General features: G+C 63.6%; 2 protein-coding genes across 2 annotated transcripts; both read right to left on the minus strand.

The window, feature by feature from the left end:
- Window position 1: 1 nt before the first annotated feature.
- On the minus strand, window positions 2–5,457 carry CHLRE_09g399551v5 (uncharacterized protein). The gene is made up of 3 exons (XM_043065938.1): window positions 4,726–5,457; window positions 3,746–3,862; window positions 2–3,556 (listed from the first exon to the last, which is right to left on the minus strand). The coding sequence occupies exons 2-3, from the start codon at window positions 3,760–3,762 to the stop codon at window positions 2,278–2,280; spliced, it is 1,296 nt and encodes a 431-aa protein (XP_042920834.1). The 5' UTR covers window positions 3,763–3,862; window positions 4,726–5,457; the 3' UTR covers window positions 2–2,277.
- Window positions 5,458–5,511: 54 nt separating this feature from the next.
- On the minus strand, window positions 5,512–12,507 carry CHLRE_09g399450v5 (uncharacterized protein). The gene is made up of 12 exons (XM_043065936.1): window positions 12,189–12,507; window positions 11,606–11,658; window positions 11,198–11,434; window positions 10,473–10,843; window positions 10,134–10,240; window positions 9,922–10,002; window positions 9,107–9,685; window positions 8,487–8,990; window positions 8,131–8,247; window positions 7,596–7,876; window positions 6,566–7,390; window positions 5,512–6,342 (listed from the first exon to the last, which is right to left on the minus strand). The coding sequence occupies exons 1-12, from the start codon at window positions 12,243–12,245 to the stop codon at window positions 6,027–6,029; spliced, it is 3,528 nt and encodes a 1,175-aa protein (XP_042920835.1). The 5' UTR covers window positions 12,246–12,507; the 3' UTR covers window positions 5,512–6,026.
- Between the last annotated feature and the right edge of the window lie 51 nt (window positions 12,508–12,558).

The raw sequence follows: 12,558 nt of genomic DNA on the forward strand, positions 1-12,558 counted from the left end.
CTCTGTACGACTCCATGTCACTCCCATGCACGTCCAGCTCAGCAGCGTCTCTCGTGCAACACTACCGCCAGCTACTTCGCCTATTGCGTAAACCATCCTAGTCAGCACTCAACTTCCCCCGTTAACCATTCAACTCCAGTTTAGGTGGGTAGCCTTCGACAGAATTCTTACGTAAGCCTGCAACGTCCTTGTCAACGTACGCCTTCAACGTCCTTGTCAACCATTCGACTCTAGCCTTAGCGGGCAGCCCTCGGCAGACAGAGGCTCCCAGGGCGACCGAGGGGTCTCCCGGCACAATCGCACACCAAAACACTCATGCATGACGTCTGGTCGTTGCGTCCGTCCAAGTCGCATGCGTTTATGCACTTCCCATTATCAAAGACTGTAATAAGCCTGTCACAGGCTTAAAACCTCACGCTACGGCCACGCAGAGCCAGTTGATGATCGGAAGTGGGCGACAGGGCGCCGCCACTCACGCACGCACTCAGCCCCGCGCGTCCTTTGCCAGACAGCTAGAGATCGCAGCAGTGCAGGCCACAGGCATGGAAGTCACTGGCGCTGCCGCGTGGAAGCGCACGCAGCTTCGCCCTGACTCACCCAACCTCGCTGCCCCGCGCCCCCATTATTCCCGTGATTGCACAGGTGGCCGTGCAAGATTAAGTTCTGCAAGCGCACAGGTTCAATCAGCAGGGAACTAGATCAGAAGTAAACTACGACCCGCTCATCCTCTCAAACCACCTGGCGCGGGGTCTCAAACACATGCACACTCTACCACCCAACACTTTGGTGACATAACCAGCCACTCGTAACCACCCACCCACGTCAGTTGAACTGGCTGCGGCCTGGAGTCTGGGCCGCGTGTGCGCCATTGAAGGACCGCATGTACAATGCCGCTGCCAATGCCACAGAGGTGACGGCACCATTGCCGCGCATCTATCTACCTTTGGCATCCATCGCCATCTTAGCCGCAACCGTACCGCCCGGCGCTGGGCTCTGCACCACGAGCGTCAAAAGTATCGGTTGTGACAGGTGCCATTTACTAGGGCTGCGTGACTGTCACGTCAGAGTTCTTATCGGGACCCATGCCACGGTACGGTAACAAGATGTTATCTACCCCACTTTGAAGACTCCCGCACAGTAGCAGCAGGCGCCACTCAATGGCTCAACGCTTTCCGCCAAGATACGGCAACCCGCCATAGAAGCATGTACGGCATTAATAAGATGCCGTTACGACTGCTTGGACCTTTCAAACACCCCCTCGGCCCGCGGCGACACACGCATGGCCAGTGAACGCTGGCGTGCGCACATGTTGTGCAGCGGGATTAGTATACAACCACTGCAAAAGCACCATTGCAGCAATAAAAGGACAGGCGGATTGGCGCCTTATTTCGGCAAAGGGATACAAGGGAGGCAATGCGCTCCCTCAACCTGCCATGAAGTTATCCATACAACCCATCCACAGGTTGCCCCCCTCCAAGATCCGCAAACGGCAAACCCAGCAACTCGGGCTCAATACGTACCGCGCCCACAGTACACTGATAAGAGAACATGAATACGCCAACAAGCCTTTGGGCAGGTAGGGCTGCGTCGCCTCGGAGCCCGCAAGGCTGGACCCAGAGCTTCCCCTCGGCCTTTCGGTGCCGCAATGGCTTGCTGCAGCCCGGCAGCCATGCCCGGAGCTCAGGTCTATGCATCAATGCACCCCAGCCAAGCAAGGGTAACAAAAGGGCCCCTGCTGCCGAAGCAAACAGATTTCAACAGGTCCGCACCAAGATCGATCTACAAGCTTTCGCCCACAGCCCCACACCAGTACCAACTGACTCATCACCAACCAAACCCCAACAGCTTGCCTTGCAGACACCCACGTAGCGGATTGCACCATGTGCCAACAGCTCCATCCAATCCCACCAATACAACGTTTCGAGCCACACAAGTTAGTTTCTTGCGGTGTTGCAGCAGTTGGCACCATTGATATGAATGAAGTTCCGCTTGCTTCTTAACAAACCGCGCAATGAATTGCTTGGCGGTATCTGTCATGTTCGTCTTCTTGTTCGTTATGCATGGGCGGCACGACACAGGCGATGAGTGGTAACCGTTCGGCAAGTCAGGGAAATCAGGTTCGTTTGTTCCCCACGGCGCCACCCAATGCATGATGCGGGTTTCATAAGTAAGCCGACTATTTTGATTGTGCCGATCAAAAACACGCACGTGCGCCATACCCTTGGGGAGCGGATCGCACTGCCGTCATTAAGTCGCTGCTCCCGCTCATGCCCTTGATCAAGGCCCTGTGTGTACCTGTAGCTGACGGCTGAGCGCCTCGGCGGCGGCGGCGCGGCCCCACTGCATCGCCAGCTGCAGAGCCGCCCGCACGCCGCCACTGGCCACAAGGCGTGCACCGCCCGCCGCCAGTAGCTGCTGCAGCACACCCAGATGACCCTGGTAGGCTGCCTCCTTCAGAGCCGCCGCGCCGTCCGCACCGCCCACGTCTGCGCCCGCCGCAATCAGCGCCTCCACTGCAGCCCCCCGGTTGGAAGCAGCCGCCGCCACCAGTGCGGGGCCAAGGTGGCGTGAGAGCTCCAGGGGGCGAGCGGCCAGAAGAGCCTGCAGGGGCCCCGCTTTGGGCGGGCAGTTGACGCCCGCCTGGGACCTGCCGTCTGGACGGAACCCAGGGTCACTGATGGGCCCCCGGGTGTGCTGATCTGGCGTTGCCGGGGCGCCGTCACTACTGCCGGCACCCCAGTCGTCGCTGTCAGCATTCCAATCATCATCGTCGCCATCGCTCTCGAACATGCTCCTGGGTGCCACAGCGCCGCCGCCGCCACCGGCTGCAGCTGCGGCTGCGCCCACTTCTGCAAACATGCCGCCTGCAGCCGCATGCCGGGCAGCCGCCGAAGTTGCAGCCTCCGCCACAGTCAGCGGAAAGGGAACCGGCGGGAAGCGCGACGCCAGAGTAGAGCGTGCTGCAACCGATTTCGGGGCCGCAGCCGATGCCGGCACAGCCGAAGTTGCCGCAAGGAGCACCGACGCGGCGCCGGCGCCCTCGACCTTGGCGCCGCGGCGAAGCAGGAGCTCCACCGTCTCCGTGTGACCGGCACGGCACGCAGCCAGCAGCGGAGACGGCGGCGCAGCGGGGGGCCTCGGAGGTATGGCTGGCAGCGCCGGCAGCAGGCGAGGAGGTGGCGGCGGTGTGGGCGCGAGCGGCAGCAGCGGTGCGAAGGCTGGAACCGCGCTGGTGTGTTGCAGTGGAGCATTGCTTGTGGGCGTGGCCGCATGCTGCAGCGCGGCTGTAGCAAACGCTGCTGCGGCCGGCCGGGTAGCGCTCCAACCAAAGCTGGACGTACTGCTGCTGCTTGAGGTAGCGGCGGCGGCGGCGGCGGCGGCCATGGCATCGGTGCGCTGCAGCGCCGGCATGGTCAGCCAGTGCTGAATCCGGTAGCCTGCTGCTGTGCAGCTGCATGAGCAGCCGCCGCCGCCGCCGCCGCCTCCAGCACCGCCGTCCACTCGTGCGCTTGCGTCCAGCAGCATCACGACCACGTCGGCGTGTCCCCTGCTATCGCTGCATTGCGTTGCGAGGAAGGCACAGGGCCGTGGCGTGGCGGTGATTGATGGCGTACGTCAGGCACGAAAGGCACAAGATTGCAACCCGCAAAAAAGTTTAAGCATGTGACAGGCCCGCTTCACGTCGTTTGAGGTTCGGTTCGCGCCCTTCACCGCACGCAGTGTGTGCACGCACGGTCGCACGCACCTGTGTGCGGCTTCCATGATTGCACGACTACAGCGGCAGGCTGGGCCGGCGGTGCAACAGGCCAGTCCCGCAGCCCATGCAGCGACAGCACGGCCACAGCAGCCGTTGTCGCCACAGCTGCAGGCAGGGGCGTTGGGATCGGCCCCGGCTCGCAGCAGCAGTTCCACCACGGGAGCGTGGCCGCCGCGGGCCGCCGCCAGCAACGCCGAGCCCAGATAGCAAGGCACAGCCGCCGTGGCGGCGGCGGCGGCGGCGGCGGCCGCGGTGGCAGCCGCGCCCGATGGTGGTCTGGCGCTTGGTACCGTTCTGCCGCTTTCCGGCCCCACGCCGGGCGATGCCCGCCCTGCAAGCCCGGCGGTCAGCCGATGAAGCAGCTCCAAGGCTGTTTCCGCCACATGTGCGAACCCGACGGCGGCAGCGCGGTGCACAGCAGTGAGACCACCGTCGCCATCTCGAGCGGCTGGACGTGCAGCGGTCGCTGTGACGGATGCTGTGCGAGACTCGCAGCTGCTTCCACCGGCATGTGGCTGTCGCCTGGGTGGCTTGTGCTGTCGCCCGTGCCAATAATGAAAGGGATGAGCTCGCCGAGCGTAGCCGACACCGTGGCATCGTCACGAAGGGATGGGATATGCGCCCAGTATGACGTGTCCAGGTTCGCGCGGTGACGGCATTCTACAGAACTGTAACATATGGCTGAGCACAGCTCTTGCAGGGCGCCGTCCGGCCCAAACTCGGCCAAGAGCGCGCGGGCCAGCAGATGTGGAGATGCCAGCAACGAGCGTGCGAGTTGGGCAAAGGCCTTGCACGTTGAAGCTGCGGCAGCACAGCTTGCGATGCCGCCACAGGTGAGCACAAGAAGGAGCACCTGCATTACGGAATCACGCAGACAGCAGTAAGTTGGTACCGCCGGTTTCACGGCGGTGAACTAGGTGAACGTCCGCTCGTCTTCTGCGCGCCTCGCTGAGCCCTCGCTCACGCACCTCGCTCGGTAGCTGTAACAACGGGGCCAGGTGTATTGCCTCCGCATCATGGCCCGGAAGCGCGATCACGCCGCGCAGTGGCGCAGCAAAGCGAATAAGGTCGCATGTGTCCCCCAGGTGTCGAGGCCTGAAAAACGACGCTCCTCTGCCTTGGGTGTCGTAACTAGAAGAAGAGATAGCGAGATTTGCGCTGTCTCCTGCTCTCAACCGGGCGCTCGCGGACATGCAGCCGCACGTGTGGCACTACTCGTGCCACTAGTAACAAGTAACCCGCTTGTCTTTGGCGATTCTAATGACCTTGCTTGTATTTCAGTTATGGGCAACGTCTAACACGAGCTTTCCCGTCGAAACCGAGCTTTCCCGCCGAAAGTCGAGCAAAAGTACGCGTCGGACGCCTGGACAGTCGCTTTGCCCTACAAAATTATCCAGCCACCAGCTGCTATGGTTTAATAGCCAGGCAAGCAGTTCACACCTTCATGGCGAAATCGAGTCCTGCCGCACACCGTCCCAATTTGCCAGCTGGCAGTGACACGGCTCGCCCCAATATCAGATTTCCAATTAACGGACATTTCGCGGGACGCTATGCTTCTTGCGCTTTACTTTGGCGTTTTGCGCTTGTGGGGATTTGGGGTTCGTAGTTCACCGACGTTCGGCGTTTTTTGGGCTGAGCCCCCCGTGCGTTTCTTGGTTCCCTTTTAAACCAATATCAACTGCTCATTTCGATTCTGCGCCTCAAACCGATTTGAGATCCCTATTTTGCACTGCTTTCGGGAAAATGTGCACAACCCTAATTGTCACGGCTGGTGCCGCTCGGTCTCCACTCCCCTCGTTTTGCCCCTCGCCAGCTTGCAGACTATACACCACCGTGCCCGCGACATTTCGTTGCATCATGGCTCACAGTTTTGCCCTGGAACGACAAAACGTTATGCACGTGCGTACCGGAACACACAAAGCAGCACTTCACGTACAGTCCCGCAATCTTCTGCCTGGTACTGCGCCCTGCTCGGCTCGTACTCGGCCCCTCCCTGCCATTCATTCCAGCAAAATGACGGTCATGACACGTCACCTGTCTCTCAATCCTCGATTCCCAATGCTCCAATCCCCAGTGCTCCATCCTGCTCCATCCTCCACCCTCAGTCCTCACTCCGCCATGCTTACCCTCATCATCTTCCCCACCGTCCTTCTCCTCGCCTATCGAGTCCACAACAAAGCCGTCCGAGTCATCGCCACCTCCATTATCAGTTTATCACCGTCGTCCCCATTATCCCCATCATCCAGCATTGTCTTCGTCTCTGTCACCATCACTTGCCTCCTTCAATCATGCCCACACGCCCCTCCTCCCGCTCCTTCTCCTGCGCCGCCACCTGCACCGCCTGCGCAGCCCGCGCAGCCTGCGCCTGCGGCGGCGCCGTCGCGCTGGCGGCTGCCATGATGGTGGCTCTGGCGGCGGTGACGTACTGCGTCTGCCGCTCGTCCTGGGTGCGCCGCCGCAGCTGCGCCAGCTGCGTGGCGGCTGTGCGCCAGTCGGAGGGTGTGCAGCTGCGGGTGGGCGTCGGCGTCAGGCCGCTGGACAGCACGCGGCAGTAGACCGTGTGGTTGCGGCGGCGCACGGGCTCCCTGTGCGGGGAAACGGGTGAACGTACGGATGGCGGTTAGCGGTTGTCGCGGGTTGGCGGTTGGCGGGGAGGAACACGGATGGCTCAGACTGGCCTGACTGTGTGGGAGCGCGGCGCGGTGTCCTGTGGGAGAGCTCGAGGCGCTCCCTCCCCAGGTCCCAATGCCGCCGAAGCCGGTACCTCCCCCCGCCCGATGAAGCTAGGCCCACCCAGGCCCCACTCACCAGCCGTCCTCCTCGAGCACCTGTGACACGGTCTTGGCACCGGGCCGCCGCACGCCAGGCGCCTTCCCGTCCCGCCGCCGCCGCGACTGAGCAGAGGCATCCGCAGAAGCCGCCACGGCAGCAGCAGCTGCCGCCGCCACCGCGCCCGCCGGACTGCAGCTGCTTTGGCTGGAACCGGCAGTGGCAGTAGCAGTAGCAGTGGCCGCAGCCTTGGTGGGCGCCGCAACGCCGCAGCTGCCGCCTGGCAGGCTGCCGACGCCGCTTGCGCCCTCCTGCCCTGCGCGCTGGCGCTTCTCCTTCTCCTCCTCCTTCTGCTGCTTCCACCCGATGGCCTCGGGCCGGTGCTGGTGCGGGTGCTGCTGGGCGGGCCCGGCAGCGGCACCGGAGGCCGCAGCAGTCGTGCGAGTCGACAGGGCCACAGTTAGCAGCATCTCAATCTCAGGCGCCCGGGATTGCGCCAGCCGCTGCCGCTCGCTCCCCCGCTCCGCTCCCTTCGCGTCCTGCTCTTCCTCCTCCTCCTGCACTCCCTCCACTGCCACAGGTAGCGAGAGGAACGCCTGCACCTCCTCCACACTGCCAGGCAGCTCCATCTCCACCTCCACCTCGCCCTCCCACGCCGCAGCTCCAATGCTGCCGCCACGGCCTCCGCTACTGCTGCTGCTGCTGCTGCACTGGCGCCGCACCAGACCGTCCAAGACGCACTGCACCTGGTCGGCCGTGGCGAAGCCGCGCGACCGGGCTTCACCCATGGCCGCCGCCGCCAGCCGCGCCGCCCAGCGCCGCCGCTGCGCCTCGGTGCGGCGCCGCAGCGCGTCCAGGTCCACCCTGGGGTGCATCAGCAACGGGCACGGCGGCAGCAGGGGTAAGGTAAGGGTAGTTGCATGTTGCCGTGCCTAAGCCTGTGCCTTTCCGTTTTGCGTGTTGCGTGTGCGTGTTGCGTGTGCGTGTTGCATGTGCGTGTTGCCTGTGAGTGCATGCTTCCACCTCCTACACTCCAACACCTCGTACAGTACGGCACCGGCGCACGCACCTGCCCACCCCCAGGAACGCCTGCACCGCGCGCGTCAGCGCCTCCCACGCCAGCGGCTGGCTGCCGACCACCTGCCGCGCCGCCGCCGCCGCCACCGCAACATACAGCACCACCTGCACCAGCGCCAGCACCAGCCACACCAGCGCCTCCGCGTGCCTGGCCGGCAGTAGCGCCGCCGCCAGCGAGTGCAGCGGCAGTAGCAGCGGCTCGGAGGCCTGCGTAAGCAGCGCGGTGGCGGGCAGGCCCAGGCGCAGCCGGTGCAGCCAGACCCAGCCGGCGGCCTGTGTGCGAGTGCGTGCGTGTGATGGGAAGGCACAAGGAGGAAGGCGTGTGTTGCATGGCGGCGCAGAGGTATCAACACGTGTCTTTGGAAAAGAGCAGGGCAGAACGCATGAACGTGCGCGCCAGGGCATTAGTGCACACGGTAGGCGGTTCGCCGGTGCGCGCCGGTATCGCAGGCGACGCCGTTCGCGTGTATGATGTCTGTACATGCATGCAAGGTCGCGGATCCGGCCGCTCCCGCACCGCATCGCACCTGCAGGCTCCACGCCAGCACCGCCAGCACCACCACCAGCCCCGCAAACACGCGGCCCTGCAGCCAGGCGGGCGGCTCGGCCTGGCTTTCTGCCGCCTGCTCCCTCTCGCGCCGGGCCTGTGCGTGCCGCATCAGAGATTTGTTGTGTTTGTGCTGCATCAACCAACAAAACCAACGAAGGCAAGCAGGCAGGCATGCACAGGAGGACAACGCTCTGGTCACACCAGAAGGGGCTCAGCAGCTGCAGCGCAAGAGGGACACCGCGGCGTATCGGGGGCTGGTATTGCAGTGGGGGCCAACATGGCAGGTCACTGTGCAAGAGAGCAAGTCCGCAAGAGTGCACACATAATACTCACATTCATAAGCTCGAGCTTCACCGCCGCCTGCTGCGGTCGGTAGGTGTAGAAGTGGGGTGTCACCTCCGCCATCAGCGGCTGCCGGCACGCGGGCAGCGCCGACACAGCCTCCGGCAGCAGCGCCGCCGGCCCGCCGCCGGCGCCGACGCCAGCGCGGGCGGTGGTGCAGTAGGCCTCCGCCAACATCGGTATCAGATCGGACACGAACGCGTCCACCTCCGCCTCCAGAGCCTGACGGGCCCGCTGCTGCTGCTGCTGCTGCTGCGCCGCTTCCGGCTGGGCGCCCGTGCCGTCCGCTGCGGCGGCATCCGCTGCGGCTCCCGCCGGCGCGCCTGCGGCTGCTGCTGCTGCTGCTGCGGTTGGCGTGCGTGCACCGCCCTTCTTCGCGCCAAGCGGCGCGCCGTCAGCAGGCGGAGGCAGCAGCACCTGCAGCAGGCGCAGCTTGAGCGCCGCCGCCACATTCGGGTGTGTGTCGCCGCCCGGGCGGCCCATGCTGCGGGTCACCTGCATGAGCACGGCCGGTGCGAAGTGTGACCCAGACATCAGGTGCATCCCCGACCCAAAGCCAAACCCCTGGGACCCACACCCCTGCCGCCGCCTCCCGCCACCTCCCTGCTCACCATGGCCCAGTGGTGCTGCCGCGCTGCCACCTCCATCACCGGGCGCTCGCTCGCGCCCAGCGCCGCCCAGTGCTCCCAGCTGGAGCCCGCCAGCGCCGCGCCGCTGCAGCGACCCAGCGCCGCCTTCACCCGCGCCGCCGCCGCCTGCATCACCCTCAGCCGCATCACCTCCGCACACAGCGCCGCCGCCGCACTCATCAGCTGCTGACTGGACACTATGCTGCTGCCACCGCCGCCGCCGCCGCCTCCCGCACCTGGACTTGGATCCGGATTTGGGCTGTCGTGCTGGTTAGGCGCGTGCGGTAAGGGCGTCCACACAAGGAGCTCGTCGCAGAGGACGGCGTATTCGGGGCCGCGGTTGAACGACACCAGGACCAACACGTTGCCGTCTGGGTACGGGCCGTGCCCCATCACGACATTGCTGTCGGCTTGGCTGTTGCTTCCGCCGTTGTTGCTGCTGTTGTTGCTGTTGCGGGCGTTGCTGGCAGCGGCGCCCTTTTTGCCACGGCCGCCGGCACCGGTGCCGCCGCGCTTACCGTCGGGGGTAGCAGTGGTCGGCGGAAAGCCGTGCACCCGAACCTGTGGATAACAGTGGGACACCAGAGGCAAGCAACTCGCCGTTAGACTCCCTATCGCACATGTCGCATGTGTTGGGCCTGAGAGCGCGCGCGGGGCAGGGCCTGCTCAAAGAAGAAACCCCCACAAGGCAGCAAAGGGCCTGTGTGCGTGCTAGCGAGCTGGTTAGGTAGCTCGCGCACTATCTAGTCATGTGGTCATCTGGCTGTCTAGCTGGCAAAGTAGCTGGCTGTGATCACCTGTTGCAGCTGCAACATGGCGAGGTCGAAGTTGGCCTGGCTGATGCGACCCTGGCGGGCCTGCCGCACCAACTCGGCGACCTGTGCTGCAGGCAGGGGGCGGTGGTTGGTGGGGGGGCGCTGGTACAGCGTACGGTGCGTCAGCACACACCAAACAACACCCCACGAGAGCCGTGCAGTAGCTGCACTTGCGCAGTTGACCACCTGCCCACCTTCCGGCCACAGCCCTTGCGCTCGACCCGATCGACGGTGGTGCGGACGTGCATGCGCACACCGGGCAGCTGCGTCTCGATGAGCCGCCGCAGCATCTCCACCCGACCTGTGGGAGCCGCAACACACCGTGCTCAACCGCCATGCTCCATACGCGGCACACTGACGGGTTATGCGGAAGGCGCCGGGCCACACGCATGCACACCGGGTAGCAGGCAACATACTCGACATTAAAGCGGATACCCTGCTAAGTACTGGCTGGAATATGCATGTCCAAGCACGCCACGTTGCAATGCGCGGACACCCGCGCCGCGCTGCAACACATGTCCCGTTCATCGCACCTGGCCGGCACATGACCAGCGCGCTCCACGCCACCGGCCGCCGGTCGCCGCCGCCGTGCGCCTGCTCCGCCGCCCCCACCAGCAGGTGCATCAGGCCATCCAGCACCTCATCCCCCAGGCGTGGAACCGCCGCCGCCACGGCCGCCGCCATGGCCGCCGTCGCGCCGCCTCGCGGACCCGCCGCCGGGCGCTCAACAGGAGTCGAGGTCGGGGCGCGGCCGCGCTCTCGCAGCCAGGCTGCCACCACTTCGGCGGCGGTTGGCGACAGGGGAGCCAGCGTTCCGCCATAGCCCTCCAGAGCGCCCACCAGCCGCGGGGGGAGGATGTCGAAGAGTTCGGGTCCGAACAGCAATGACACGCGTGCCGCAACCCTGTGCATGGGACCGAGCGTACATACGTTTTTAATGTTGGCGCATGGATTAGCAGGATACGAGTGGGATAGGTGCACGGCAGCCGAACGGCAACCAGGAGCCGTCAGCACCCCACAGCAACTACCAGCAGACAACGTGACTGCGTGTTGGACCCGTATGCGATTCCCGGCCATACTGCCGCAGCAAATTGAGGACAGGGGAGACACACACGCCACCAGCACAGCAGCTGGACCACCGACAGCGCCCTCACAGGCGCCCTATACCGTATGTACGCTTGCTCTTCGCGTCTGCGCGTCTCCACGTCTCCGCGCCCCGGTATGTAGTTGTGCAGCGTCTCACACTCTCACCACCTACCCCTCAGCATCCTCCACGCCCGGAACCGGCACCGGAATTGCGCCGCCGCCCACGCCTGCAGACCGCAGCCGCGACACCAGCCCCTCCAGCTCCTCCAATAGCAGCAGCTGCAGCCGCTCGTGCGCCATCGTCCCGAGCATCAGAGCGCCGGCCCCTGAGGAGGAGCGAGCGGGGCCCAGGTTGCTGGGGTTTCGGTTGTTTTGCCGCTCCTCCACCTGCTTCGCGAGCTCGGCTTCCCTGCAAGCATGCAGATTCATCACGGAAATGTAAATCGAGTACATGAATGCATGAAACCTTGGCATCCCGCCAAAGACGAGCCGATGAGCGGCCGGCGTCCGAACGAGCGGTCACCGAACGAGCTCCTACACACGCGCATCTTCGTCATACTGAAAGCATGAGCCATCTCACCATTGCGCGTCTTGCTTCAACACTTCGTCCTGAGCTCGCTTCGCGGCTGCCTCCTCCAGAGATGTGTACCATGATTTATATACTGTGTATGCTTGAAACCCTGGCCGCTGCGGTGGCCAACGCCGCGCCAGTGGCTAAAGCTTGCGTCCCTGCCGGCATGGTGTTGCGAGCCCTTCCGGCTTATCATAAGGTTTAATCAATCGCCATGTCAACCCATGCAGTTGGATTATACATTTCATTGCATCAAATAAACCCCGAATGCATGGCAAGGTTGCCACCGTTCGATGGATTCGACAGCCAGGGAAGCTCATCTGGGTCCCATCCACCCTGGCTGGTCCCAACCAGAACTCTCCTTGGCAGGGTAGCTGATGCCAGCTCTGCTGCCAATTCGAATGGCTCTTCTGATGCTCCGCATGCCCTCTAGGAAAGGGTTGGATGGGTGTTGAACTGGTGCAGCTGACCAGTTGGCAGCCAGTGCCACATGACTTCCCTGAGGCAATGTGTAAAGCAACGCCATTCCAGAACTGTGCGCACGTACAGGCCGAAGATGGGTTTGTCAACGCTGGCTTGAGGAATTATGGGCGAGGGGAGGCGACACCGAGCAGTCGATGGTGCAGCCGCGTTGAGCCAAAACGCCCATTTGTGTGATCGCTTCTATTTTTCTGCCATTCATCAGCATCACTTTTATGTGCTGAGACAGTCAAGGGGACTGCCTGGGGCAACAAGAGGGTGTTCGTCAATTTACTATGTGCAGAGCGGCTTTTGTACATTGACAGAACAGGAATTGACGATTTCATTACATAAAGTAACGTTACTGCTATGCGTTGATGGCATCGAGGGGCAACGGTCAGTATTGCGCGTCGATGCCATGCCGATCAACGTGTGCACCTCCGAGGCGATGGTTTACGGGTATAAGTCGGGCCGTTCTACGGATGTGCTCCTGAAATATGTGG

Source organism: Chlamydomonas reinhardtii, chromosome 9 (genome assembly GCF_000002595.2).
Source record: "Chlamydomonas reinhardtii strain CC-503 cw92 mt+ chromosome 9, whole genome shotgun sequence".
In the NCBI taxonomy this organism is placed as follows: domain Eukaryota; kingdom Viridiplantae; phylum Chlorophyta; class Chlorophyceae; order Chlamydomonadales; family Chlamydomonadaceae; genus Chlamydomonas; species Chlamydomonas reinhardtii.

Bases quoted from the DNA above. Each gene is read 5' to 3' on its own strand.
- CHLRE_09g399450v5 (XM_043065936.1), bottom strand. From the start codon at position 12,245: ATGGGCGTTTTGGCTCAACGCGGCTGCACCATCGACTGCTCGGTGTCG. The intron at 11,435-11,605 runs GTGAGATGGCTC...GCATGCTTGCAG, and splicing joins TTGAAGCAAGACGCGCAATG to GGAAGCCGAGCTCGCGAAGC. The intron at 8,991-9,106 runs GTGAGCAGGGAG...GTGCTCATGCAG, and splicing joins GGCAGCACCACTGGGCCATG to GTGACCCGCAGCATGGGCCG.